General features: G+C 31.3%; 1 protein-coding gene across 4 annotated transcripts in view; it reads left to right on the forward strand.

Moving 5' to 3' along the window:
- Window positions 1-13013, forward strand: part of LOC133335508 (protein grainyhead) — a 161555-nt gene that overhangs the window by 125131 nt on the left and 23411 nt on the right. For 3 of the 4 annotated variants that reach the window (XM_061543784.1, XM_061543785.1, XM_061543787.1), the window contains exons 3-8: window positions 2203-2334; window positions 3340-3795; window positions 4182-4411; window positions 5557-5719; window positions 8796-8907; window positions 10664-10758. In XM_061543784.1, coding sequence (XP_061399768.1) covers window positions 2203-2334; window positions 3340-3795; window positions 4182-4411; window positions 5557-5719; window positions 8796-8907; window positions 10664-10758 — 1188 coding nt within the window. The remainder of the gene's footprint in view (window positions 1-2202; window positions 2335-3339; window positions 3796-4181; window positions 4412-5556; window positions 5720-8795; window positions 8908-10663; window positions 10759-13013) is intronic. The other variant, XM_061543786.1, reaches the window with a different exon arrangement.

Consider the following 13013-nt stretch of genomic DNA (forward strand, 5'->3'; position numbering starts at 1 on the left):
AATAAATATGTTTTTGTGCATCTCCTTTGTTGTTTCTTTTGAGAATTATGGTATCGATATTTTGAATTTAAATAAATGAATTATTGTTTGAATTTTTCAAAGTATTGGGATTTTTTTTCTGTATATATATATATTTTTTTTTTGTTAATATATTAGCATTTGAATTGATTTTTAATGAAGAAAATTTATTTCATTTATTTTTGCTGTATTTTATGATCATGTGCAGATAATTAAAGGAAAATAAAAATAAATTAAATTAACGGGTTTTTAGCAACAATTCTACAAAATAAAAACGATAAATATATATTTTTTGATATTGGAGATTTTGAAATTTTGTTTTTGCAATAAAAAAGTAATAATAAATAAATAAAAAAATTAATTGATAACAGAACAGTAACATAAAAAGAAACAAATATTTGTTAGGTATTATATATTGGAATAGTATTTAAAAAAATAGATTTTAGCATCTGTGAACAGTTTTTTGAAAATTAAGATTAATCCAATTTAAACATATTTCTGGCATTAAAAAATTAATTCTAGAAAATACTACTAGACTGAAGAAATTTAAAAAGCGGACAAAAAAGTATAATTTTTCCAAAATTCAAAAGTTTTAAAAATTATTTTTTGGCGTTTTTCTTTAATACTTGTGGCATATATTATTTCCAAATACTTCTTCTTTTTCAAATACCATTTTCAACAATTGTTTCTTTCCTTGTCCATAAATGTGTTGAAGGCTGTTTTTTGTAACCTGCATACAAATTCCCCTTATTTTGTGTTTTACTATTATTTTAATATTTTGACAGGTTATATTTACTTCCCTCAAACAAAAAAAAAAAAAATAATAATTAAAACAAAAAAAACCTAACAGAAAAATGATAGATCTTCAAGATAACAATAACATTGATGCAAAGCCTATAATTTGAGTTAAAGAGTTGATAAGTACAAGCATCACCAATTATAATTAGCTACCGATTTTTGTTTGGTGGCTGACTTTGAAAACATCAAATTTTTCTAAGCCATACATCAATCACCATAAGATTTGACACCACATACCTATATATTTTGTTTAAATGATGACTTGAGAAGGTTAAACATAAATTTGAAATAGACAATGTCACCTCTTTAGAGTTTTGGATAATAAATTAATCATTTATTAAAAACAAAAATCCATTGGAAACGAATCGAAAAAAAAACTTTCTTTTTATTAATGCGCAACACCCTTTTTAATACAAAAAAATTAACTAATTTATTTTAATTAAACGCTTTTAATAGATATATTTTCTTGTTTCGTTTTATTTTTATTTTATTTTATTGTTTACATGTATGTTGTTTTTCTTATCACCATTGGATTACATGGTATAACTAATTCCAACAATATATATAGAGAAATTTATTTAAAGGTGGGGCCTCCTCATTTCAACATCGATCGCAGCGCATTTTATTTGTTTTCACTTCTTCGATGGTTAATAAGAAGATGAAGAAGAAAATAAAAATCCAAAACAAAAACGAAGATGATTCAAATTTTTCTGTTTAGGTTTTGAAGGTTTCTTCATGTGACGCATTAAGATGCTGTGTTGCTGCCGATGATGATTTCTGTCAGCAATTTGACATGCGTTTTTATGTTTGATATTTGTTTTTGTAATGCCCAATAAAAAGTTAAGTAATCATCTGCCACGGCATTAGAGGCGGATGACGATGATGCAGTTGATCAATAATAGCTTTAGTTTTTTTGATTAGTATTTGAAGAGAAATATGCTAATTTTAAGTTAAGTTGAATTTTATTTTAATTTTTGCTTTTAAAAACGGAATTTTATTGTTATTTTTAATGCCGTTTCTTTGATTTTTTTTAATGGTATTCAAAGAAAATAAATAGGCAGGCATTAAGCATACACATTTTATTTCGTATAGAAAACGCCAACGCGATTTATTTTTATATTAAAAAACGAAAAAAAAACTTGGCAAAAATGGTAAACAGTATTGTAATTAAATTATGCTAAAGTACAAAAGACTTAAGACACACACACCACAACCCACCAACAACGCCATGGCATTTTACAGTTCCCTCCACTGAAAATCCTGTTTATTTTTTTTTTTTCTGTTGGAAATTTAGCCCGTTTTCTTTTTTTGCTATTTATTTTGTATATATCATCGTATTTGTATTGTTCTATAAACAAAACCCCACAAATTACTTGCCCTCAACAGGTCATTGTATTGCAACAATCACCATCGCCCACACACATACAAATTAAAGAACCGCCACCCAGTCCTGGAAGTCCCACAAATCAAACAGAAGCCATGTACGCTGCCGGCGGCGGCACTCAAATTTATCTACAGGTGAGTTATACACATACACATACGTTAAATAAAAAAATCAACAAAAACTAAGCACAATGAACCCCAACGTTCATCCCCCATTCATTGTAAACAACTTTGAGAAGAGTTCCTACTCAAACAAAAAATTAAAAAAAAAATGAAATAAACTGGTCATGACAAATTCATCAATGATGCTGCTGCCTGCCGGCTTGGCCACAAATTTTTGATGCTGGTCTATATTCTTCTTTCGTGTTATGTTCTTTTTTGCTTTTTTTCTGCTGTTGTTGTTATGGTTTCACTTTCATGACAGTTGGTGTCAAATATATTGCCTTTTGCGGTAGGCCGCTTTTTTCTGGCTTTGCCTTTGTTCTGGCTACTGTTTTTTGTGTTATTATCATCAATCCTAAGATTATGAGTAGTAAGGTGTTGGGGAACAGGTTGGTGGAACCGTTAATAACAACAACAGTTGTTGATGATGATGCTGATGTTGTTGCTGCTACTGCTGCTGATGATGATGATGGGAAGAACAACATTGGCATTGGTACAAAAAAGGCTGCTAACAAAAATCAACAAATGATTTAGCGCCAGTAGTTACTAAACCGGAATCTCCTCTCCAAAAAGTATATGAAAGAGTCCGACAAGCAAGCAGCAGCAAAAAAGAACACGTTCCTCACACACGCCACAGATCAGCTAACCAAACAAACAACGAAGCAGGCGGACGACCAGCCAGTCAGCTTCATTGAGCACTTATTTCAACAACAGCAAAAACATGCACACCTCCACAAAGCTAAATGCTTTAACGATGGGCTTAAAAAACCAAAGCAAACCGAACCAACCGGACCAGATTCCCTTTCCTTAGCAAACCAACAAAAAATGTTGGGACACATGTGCAAAGTTTTTGTTTTTTTTACTTCTTTCTTCTCACAACACTTAAACTTTAATAAGCTTAACAGCAACACCCCCGCAAATAATACTTTATGATTTATTTTCTTCTGTTATTCTTTTCATTTTCTTCTCACAAAAAAGGGTCCCCATCAAAATTCAGCCGTTGGTCCCGGTGGCAATGTCAACACACAAACACCCAGTCCGGGTCCGTACATAGGAGCCGATGGCTATGGCATGTATGCCACTAGCCGTCTCACCACAGCTCCCACCACGACATTTTTATCGGAACCCTATTATCGGGAATATTTCACCACCACCACAACAACCGATGGCCAAGGTTATGCACCCACACGTACCATATACGGTGACAGTGAGGGACCCCAACCGGGTACTACATACGAGGGACGTTTTACCACAACCACAACAAATAACGGCATACCGCCACCACATTCCACACCAAATGTTTTGAAAAATGGTGGTACACCCATCTATGCCAAGGCAGTTACTGCAGCTGGACTAACAGTGGATTTGCCTAGTCCGGATTCGGGTATTGGAGCTGATGCCATAACGCCGCGTGATCAAAACAATATACAACAGGTAAGTTTAGTAATAGAACTTGAGCGAAAAAGAAAAACATTTAACTAAAACATTAAAACCCAATATTTAACATTTTATGTAGAGGATCCTTAAAAAAGACCCACTAAGAGGGTCATTATTGAAAGGATCCAATATTTTGCAATTTAATAATAACTTTTATTCCAGCCTGTGTGTTTAGTTTAATTTTGTATGTTTGTAGCAAAAACAAAACTGGTATAACTCCAACTCTTCGTGTAATGCGTGTAGCGTCCTGTATTTGTATTTTCATTTTTTTATTGTTGTTGTTACATTTATTTTTAGTTTAACCTTAAAAAATAACATCCAATATTGTTTCAGTTTTGTTTGTAAACAATTTTTTATTTGTATCTATTTTTTGTTTTTTACAGTCCTTCGATTACACAGAACTTTGCCAGCCCGGCTCTTTATTGGACAACAATGGTGGCATTCCAGTTTCCGTTAACAGCATACCACGCGGTGCTGTTAGTGTCCATGGCGGTCAAAATAGTCCGACCACATCATTGGGCGGCACCAGTGCCAATGGCAGTGCTACTCGTTCCAGGCCATGGCATGATTTTGGCCGTCAAAATGATGCGGATAAAATACAAATACCAAAAATGTGAGTAGATTTTTTTCAGATTAAAAAAAAATATTAGTTTTTGAAATTAAAAAATTGAGGAAAATTTGAATACTATAAAATTAAAAAATATAGCAGAAGAAAAAGAGTTAAGCAGGAGAAAAAACCTTTTAAAAATATTCTACATAAAAATCTTTAAAATATATCACAAAAGAAAATATTTTTTAAACTCAGAATTATTTCAATACTACATAAGAAAATATATTTCATAAAAAACATAACACGATTAGCTCTAGCATAAAATTCCAATAAATTAAGCCTAAGGCTCAAGTTACAAAATAAGAGCAAAACGGAAAATAGCTGAGCGAACTGCAGCCCGAGTTTCCGTTTCATGATCTTACGTTTAGTTTTACAATAAGACGAAATCAAATGTCTTTCAGCATAAAGTATCAGCATTCATTTATATTTGTTTAACTTTTAAGGCCTTTTTCCCCCTGGCGGTGTTAACATCCCCCAAAAGGAACAACAACAGTAGCCATGCCATAGACAGCCAAAGAGGATTGAATGCAATTTTTTTTCCTTAAATCTAAGCTTTTTCTATTTCACATCCCTAAAAATATTTCAAAAGTTAGAAGTTATTCTGGAACTGGAACAAATAACTTTTAACATATTCGTTAAAAACACAGAAGAATAGGTCAAATATTCCGTATGAATTCAATATTAGCCCTTGGGAACCATGTTCAAAAATTTCGTTTAATGTCATTACGTCTGTCTCTATTCATTTAAAAATGTATATTACAGAAAATGTACATAGAACTACAATATTTTAAATACATTCATTAAAAAGCTCTAGAAATATAATTCAAATATTTCACAGAAGATCAATAGAAGTCCTTGACAAACATTTTTAAAAAAATTTTCCCAGACACTAGGTCTACGTCAAATTGTTTTAAAAATGTTCTAGAAAGCATACTACCGAACAATCATTATTCAAATAATCATTATTGAGCTACATAAATATTTTTTTGAAAAAATATTCAACCTTCGAAAAGAACTAGTAGCCCTTGGGACCTATTTTTTAAAACTCTAATAAATCTGTAAAAAATTTTGAAATTTGAATATTATTTATTTTAATTATTTCCTTTCCATTATATTAATACATCTTTTTTCTTTAATTTTTGTTACAGTTTCTCAAATGTTGGCTTCAGATATCATCTGGAATCGCCAATTTCATCATCACAACGACGAGAAGATGATCGCATTACATACATCAATAAAGGACAATTTTATGGCATAACATTGGAATATATACCCGATCCGGATAAGCCATTGAAAAATACAACAGCCAAGGTAAGGTTACATCAAAGAAAGAATTCACATTGCATTTACCAGATAAGTCTATTAAAGAGAAATAAAAAAAAACCAAATAAAAAGAGAGAACGAAGAGATAAATCATCAGCAAGGATAGAAGAGAAGAAAAGCATGCAGATATGCAAATTTTAAATTATTTTATTGTTTATTTTTTCTGAGACCTATTTTTGATATATGATGAACCCCATGGATTAGACAATTTCTTAAACAAACATCATGAGAGTGAAACGAGTCATCTTCGTGCGTGTGTGTGAAAAGAAAGAGTTATATAAACAAACGTTTTGGTGATTTGTCATGTTCTGCATGATTTAAGATTATAGCACTTCCTCCCGTCCTGGCAAAAGAAAGACAACTACCCCCTTTTTTTGTCTTTTCTTTAAGTACAGTTGTTGTAAGGCCTTGCGGGCCTTTTTCCTTAGATGATCACTCACTCACTCGTCAATGTCATTTCAAATCAGTGTGTTGTGTGTGCGATTGTTTCCCAATGATATGGCCTAACAGGAGACGATCATCAAGCTGCCGCTGCTGATGATGATGACGATCATGATGAGTTGATAGATGATGAATGATAAATGATTTGTATGAATGATTTATTTCTGTTGATTTTTTTTTTCGTCTCGGATCCTTGTTATTCCTTTTGTTTGGCAATTTGCGCAGTCTATCATCAGATGGAAATTTTTAAAGTTCAAGTGTAAATTTATTTAGGGTTAAGTGCAGAACTATTTCCTTGAGAACGAAGAAGAAGAAAAAAACGAAACATTATCAATCAAAAAGATATGAAAACGAATTTCAAGAAACCGGATATGCAAATTGCTTGTTGTTTTTTGACAAACACTTGAAAGGATATTTCATGTTTTTTATTTTGAGAAACAAATGAAAACTGTTTCAAATTTCCATGGTTTCTCTTGAATGTATTTTTTTTTGTCTTGTTGGTTCATTGCTTTCAATTTGATGTTATAATTTGTCGCCTAAGCTCAAGTTGTAACTTTCCTTTATCGTAAAAAGTGATTTTCACCATTTTGCAAAAAGCAAAGATTTCACTCGTTTAAAATTGATGCGTGTACGCTTAATATCAAATGCGTGGTTGTGTTTATAGCTTAGTGTTTTTTTCATTTAAAGTATATCTCTACCCCTCCATCTAAATGTATGGTTGGCAGCCAAAGGCCTTGAGGCCTGACCATGAAGAAAATTAGAAAATATAAAACATATTTTTTTCTCTCAATTCGTTCGTTCGCCTCACTTTACTCTCAAAGGCCATAACACTGTCCCGACCGACAGACAGACATTTAACTGTATTAATTTTATGATATCAATTTATTTTGTTTGTAATGTCTGGCTACATGAAAATGCTACCGATCTTTTGCTGAGATGTGTTTGCCATTTCCAATAACTGCTGCAGAGCCGTTTGACTTTTTTTATTTTAAACATCTATGATGGCTGGCGTTGATGATTGCATTGCGTAGCTAAGTCTCTGTCGTGGTATATCTTTATTCAGTTTCACAAAAAAAAAAATGAAGATAAGATGCAGTTTTTAAAATGCATTTAAAATTATTTGCATAAAATTCCAATAAATTAAGCCAAAGGCTCAAGTAACAAAACAACAAGAGGAGCAGAGCGAGCAGCAGCAGCCCCAGACTCCGTTTCACGATCGTTGCCTTTAGTCTTGCTCACAATAAGACGAAATCAAATGTCTTTCAGCATAAAGTGTCAGCATTAATTTATGTTTGTTTAACTATTAAGCCCTTTTTCCCCCTGGCGGTGTTAACATCCCCCAAAAGGAACAACAACAGTAGCCATGCCGTAGACAGCCAAAAAGGATTGAATGCAAATTTTTTTTGTTAGTTCATTCTTTTCTGAAAATTATTTATGATCCACGCACAAATACACACACTCACACACACAGCTATGATATCATTTACCTACACGCATATCAAACTGTCTCTCACCTTTTTTAACTAAGCATAACAAATCTTTAAGATGTAAATGTACTTAAAGGATGCACAGGGTGTTAAAATAGCGAAGAAGGGGTTGTTTTGAATACTATTTTTTTGCAGATGCTGCTCATCTTCATCTTAGCTCTTGTCTTTCTATTGTTTTAGTAGTCTATGTTATTATCTCATTTTTTTGTGAATAGAAAAGAAAAATTATGTAAATTTTTATTAATTTTCTGTGATGAAAAAAATCTATAATTTGTTTTAGTATTCATTTTCAAAACAGATTTCCCTCAATTTTTCCTAATCATTTTGACTTTTATTTTTTCTTCTTCTCCTTTTCTCTCCATGTATTTTGTTTTTATGGCGTGATATGATATTTAAATTTGAATATTTAATTTTTGGAAGAAAATAAACAAATTTATTGATTTTCTTTGGAGATTTTTAGAAGATCATTAAATATGATAATTAGTAAGAAACATTTTGGAATGTTTTTTTATTACAATTTTCAAGCAGGCATCTCATTGGTTTGGAGTAAATATTGGGAAATTTACAGATATTATATTTTCCATGAGAAAAAAACAGAGTAGAAAATTTGTTCTCTAAATTTAACTTTAATTCCCTTAAATTAGGGAAACCCTCTTTTTTAAAAAGCTACACGCCTTCAAAAAAAAGCAGTTAAATTTTTTTTTAATTTACGCCTTCAAAAGTTCTTTGAAAAATATTTTTAAAAAAATTGATGCATTTAAAAAATCCACGCCTTGATAGAAAAAAATATTTTTTAAAAACTTCATGCCTTTATATCTATTAGAAAAAATATAGATTAAAGTCTTCATAAATTATTTTAAAAACTATACTCTTTCATAAATGATTGAAAAAACATTTTTTTAAAAAATCTAAGCATTAAAAAAATATTTTTTAGAAAGTATGGGAAATAAATTTATTAATTTATATATTTTCCTTAATATTTATTATGTATTTCTTTTATTAACATTAAAAATATATTTATTATATAATAAATATTTTAAAGTTGAATGTTTTTTGTATTTTTTTATTTTATTGTAAAATGATTAAAAAAATAAATTACTAATTTATTATTTTCTCCTTCTCTTTTCGCCGAACAGAGTGTCATTATGTTAATGTTCCGTGAAGAAAAATCCCCTGAAGATGAAATCAAAGCCTGGCAATTTTGGCACAGTCGACAGCATTCGGTTAAACAGAGAATTTTGGATGCAGGTAAGTCTTATGGTCACAATGTATGTATGTATGTATGTATGTAATCGCGCATTTAAGCGAGACACATAAAAATATTACAAACAAAAAAATCAAAGGGAAAAAGTCAAAAGGTTATAATAAACAAATTATTTACAATCAATGGGGCACAGTGTGTGAAAATGTATGTGTGCGAGTGTGAGGGGTTTTGTTTATTAACTCCCACGTGTGAATTAAACGAAAAACCATACATTGGTCATGGATGGTGGTATTGGGTCACACAACCAAAGTTTTTTTTCTGTTTGATAAAGTTGTATATTAAACATGCTAAGGTTTTATGTCTGTCTGTTTGATTTCCAATTTTTGTTGTTTTTGTTATGAGAGATATGTTTTGAAGATTGACTTGTAATTTGAGACAATGTTGCTTCATTTGTTTGTTGCGTATATTGAATACATGTGTGTGTTTGTATTTTGTCCCTGGATTATGTCCCTCAGTGTCGCTCTCTCACAATACACTGGGAAATAAAATCTTTATTTCTACAACAAGTGTCATATTGAATATTGTTGTAGTTTTAGTTTTTTTTCGTTTTCTTTACAAAAAACCAATGATGCTTATCATTTGGCCAGCAACATATATGCCTATGTGCCCATGTATGCCCAAGTCTCAGTGATTATGTTTTGCCTCCATGGCTGAGTGGCAAACTGACGCTTGTCGTCGTGATCGCCGTCATCGTCGCATTGTCGTCTGGCTGTTTGGTTATTGAAGATCATTGTAAGTTTTGTAATTTTATTGAATACGCATCGAATGAATTTGTTGCGGGCAATGGCCAACGGGCCATTATAACAAAGATTTCATGGCTGATAAAAAAATTAAAGGCCTTAACTTGATACAAAGGCACACCAGACACACACACTCAGACTCTCATATGTTAGCAACATCATTGCATTGGGGTATAGTATTTTTTTCTTTTTGCATCACAAAGGGGAGTACAATTCATTGGCAATCACCTGCAATCGGCCAATTCTTCGTTGGTTTGGCTAATTGGAAAAAATCATACAACAAAAAAAGGAGCCAACACAAAAGAGTAATCAGAAGAGATGCCGGTAGGATTTATAACAAGAAAAACAAAAACTTAGATTTGATGATTATTTCCAAGCAAACGTAAGATTTAGCCATATTCACCTGATCAAGGATTTAAATCTCGATATTCTTTTATTTAAAAATTTCTTTTTTTTTCGTTTCCAAAATGTCACATAATTATAAATTGTTAATTCTACTTTAACACTTTAGAGTACCACATATATCAAATACCTCGATTTTGATAGGAAATTTTTTAAAAATGGATATTTCGAAAAACTGAGGCCAATTTTTTGGGTGTTAAAATCATGACTCTGAGATTAATATTTTAATTGTTTAAATTTAAATTCTAAATTCCCCTATGTTGTTTTTATAAAAAATCTCCATATAATAGATTTTATTAATTTCCCCAACGACATCCCTAACCAACCACTTTTTAGCAGTGTTGTCGCCATTACCACCATCCTCATTGTAACTTCTCACAAGGAAAGAAAGATTTTTACATTGTGATAAGTAATTGCTAATATGTTTTAAGCATAAATTTATTTATTTGTATATAGTTGTAAAAGAACAACAGCGTATTATCATCGTATGCATGTGTATGCATGCATATGTGGTAAAGATGACAAATGACCCAATCATAAACATTCTTTACTTTTTTGGATTTTTTTAATAAATACATTTTTGTATTTTTTCCCATAGATACCAAGAATTCAGTTGGTTTAGCTGGTTGTATTGAAGAAGTCTCCCACAATGCCATAGCAGTCTATTGGAATCCTTTGGAAAGTTCCGCCAAGGTAAGTCTACACATTTTTTTCTTATCTCATTTTTTATTTAAAAAATATAACCAAAATGAAGTTCAAGACTCTTTTCCCCTCCCAGCGGCCTGAGAAATCTGTTAATGCTTTGCTTAAAAGTTATTGAATAATTTCCTTGATGTTGTAATTTAGTTTAACATATTTCCACTGTATTACGTGGCCATTTCATAAGCTAAATGTTACATCCTCTCTGGCGGTTGAGTCCCAGATTTCAGAGAGGCCTTCTGTTTCACAGCCATTCATTGTTCAGCGTTCACAAAGGAAGCGGCAACACCGCACAACAACAACAACAAAATACATAATGTTAATGAAAACACATAAATATCAGCAAGCGATTAAAGCTAATCAAGCTTAATTGCAAAAAAGCATTCAGTAGCTGAATGAAAAATAAGGGAACCTAACTTTAGCCAATGAGCATAAGGTGTTGTCGTCTCACAGACTCTGTCTGGCTGATTGCCTCTATGAGCTTTAACATTTTTTTGTTTTCGTTTTGTTAGCGTGCATAACTTATGAAAAATATCTCAATTTCCGTTGATGAAAATTACATGACTATCTATAGCAGGCAGCCGCCCATGTTATAGTCCAAGCCAAGAAAATAAGTGCCTACCACCATTAACTGGAAAATTGTATTCATATGGAAATGCTTTTTTTCTGCTGTGCACCTTTCTTGCTGAAAGGCCTCAGGTTGTATGCCACAATCTTAAAGGTGGCCTAATACACTTCGATTTTGCAGAACAAACGCAGATCCAGAAACGAACTGCAACATGAAATATTGTTTAGGAATTGCTAATGCCTACAATGGCAGCACCTGGCATGCACCACCATCCTCCTTGAGCCATTTTGCATTCTCTTCGAAATTTATTCTACTATTTGAATTTTTTAAGTTGTTGCATTTTGTAATCATAATACTTTAATGTGGCATTGAAATATGCCGTACATTTCAACGAAATCATTTCTTTGTATTTTTTCTCTCCTTTGACTGGAGTTTTTTCTTGTTTAAAAGAAAATCTGAAAAATTATGTTATACGATTGTGGCATCATAACTATAAGCTTAATACAAATTATTAAAGGTAATTTGTATTCATATTTAAAGTGTAGCACATTTGTTAATGCGTAAAGAATAATTTTTATGGTGGGGATGGTGGCTTTGAAGAAGCAAAGAGATATAGATAGAGAGAGGGAGCCATATAAAAGACAAATTTAATTATAGAAGGATTACTGAACATTTTTTTAAATGTATAGTTAGTTCTATTTATGGTGAAAATATGTTTAAAAATAGCCTAGATCATAAATAAGAGATCCTCAAAACGGATAAAATTATTTATCCATGACTGAAATAGATGAATATCACAAGAGAAAGAGAGAGAGAGAGAGAGAGAGGGGGATAGATACACGAATATTGAAACTCCATCTATACATGAGAAGTCCCTCTCTCTCCCCCTCTCTCCCATTTTGTATGAAGAGTTCATTAAAATGTATTTGAGAAACGATTCAAATAACGAAAGACTTAAGAAACAAACTATTTTCATAGAAAATTTAATGTTTTTATTTTTTCCCATCCCTTTTACATGCCAGAGAAGATACTGTAGGAAAAATTATTTATTTTATTTGAAGCATTGAATTATTGAGAGTATCTAATATGCTAAAGCTCCATCTACATATGAATTGTATAGGGAACTAACAAAAGACTTAAGAAGATAATACATATATACATTTTCTATATCCAATCTCGGCATACGATTGTATTTGTTAAAAATGTATGCACATATAAAGACTTAAGCGACAAACTGTCAATGAAAAATTACTTTCTTGAAAACATTTTATCTCTTGGCTATTTTTTTTTAATTTCTTTTGATAAAAGTATATATCAAAAAATATTTTTCTGATCAATCTTCTTTTCCAACTTTTTTTATCTCATCCAAGCCCAAAAACGCCATCTATATTTCAAATTAAATTCACATTTTGGAAATTTTTTTTTTTGTTTTTGAACAAAACTAAAGACTTAAACAAACTTTCTTTGAATTATATTTTTTTGTCCCTGCAGAGAAAATCAACTAATTTTAAAACCATAACATCACATATTTTATGGGAATGTTATACGAAACAAAGTATAATAACAGCTTTTTCACCAATCGCAAATAAAATCAGTGAACTCCTAAATTATTCAAATGATTTCAATTTGAATTTTATTGCAAATACATATCGCTTCATTTTACACGCATAAATACTAAGAT

Source organism: Musca vetustissima, unplaced genomic scaffold (genome assembly GCF_032173495.1).
Source record: "Musca vetustissima isolate MV318-11 ecotype Yass unplaced genomic scaffold, APGP_CSIRO_Mvet_v1 utg9639, whole genome shotgun sequence".
In the NCBI taxonomy this organism is placed as follows: Eukaryota; Metazoa; Arthropoda; class Insecta; order Diptera; family Muscidae; genus Musca; species Musca vetustissima.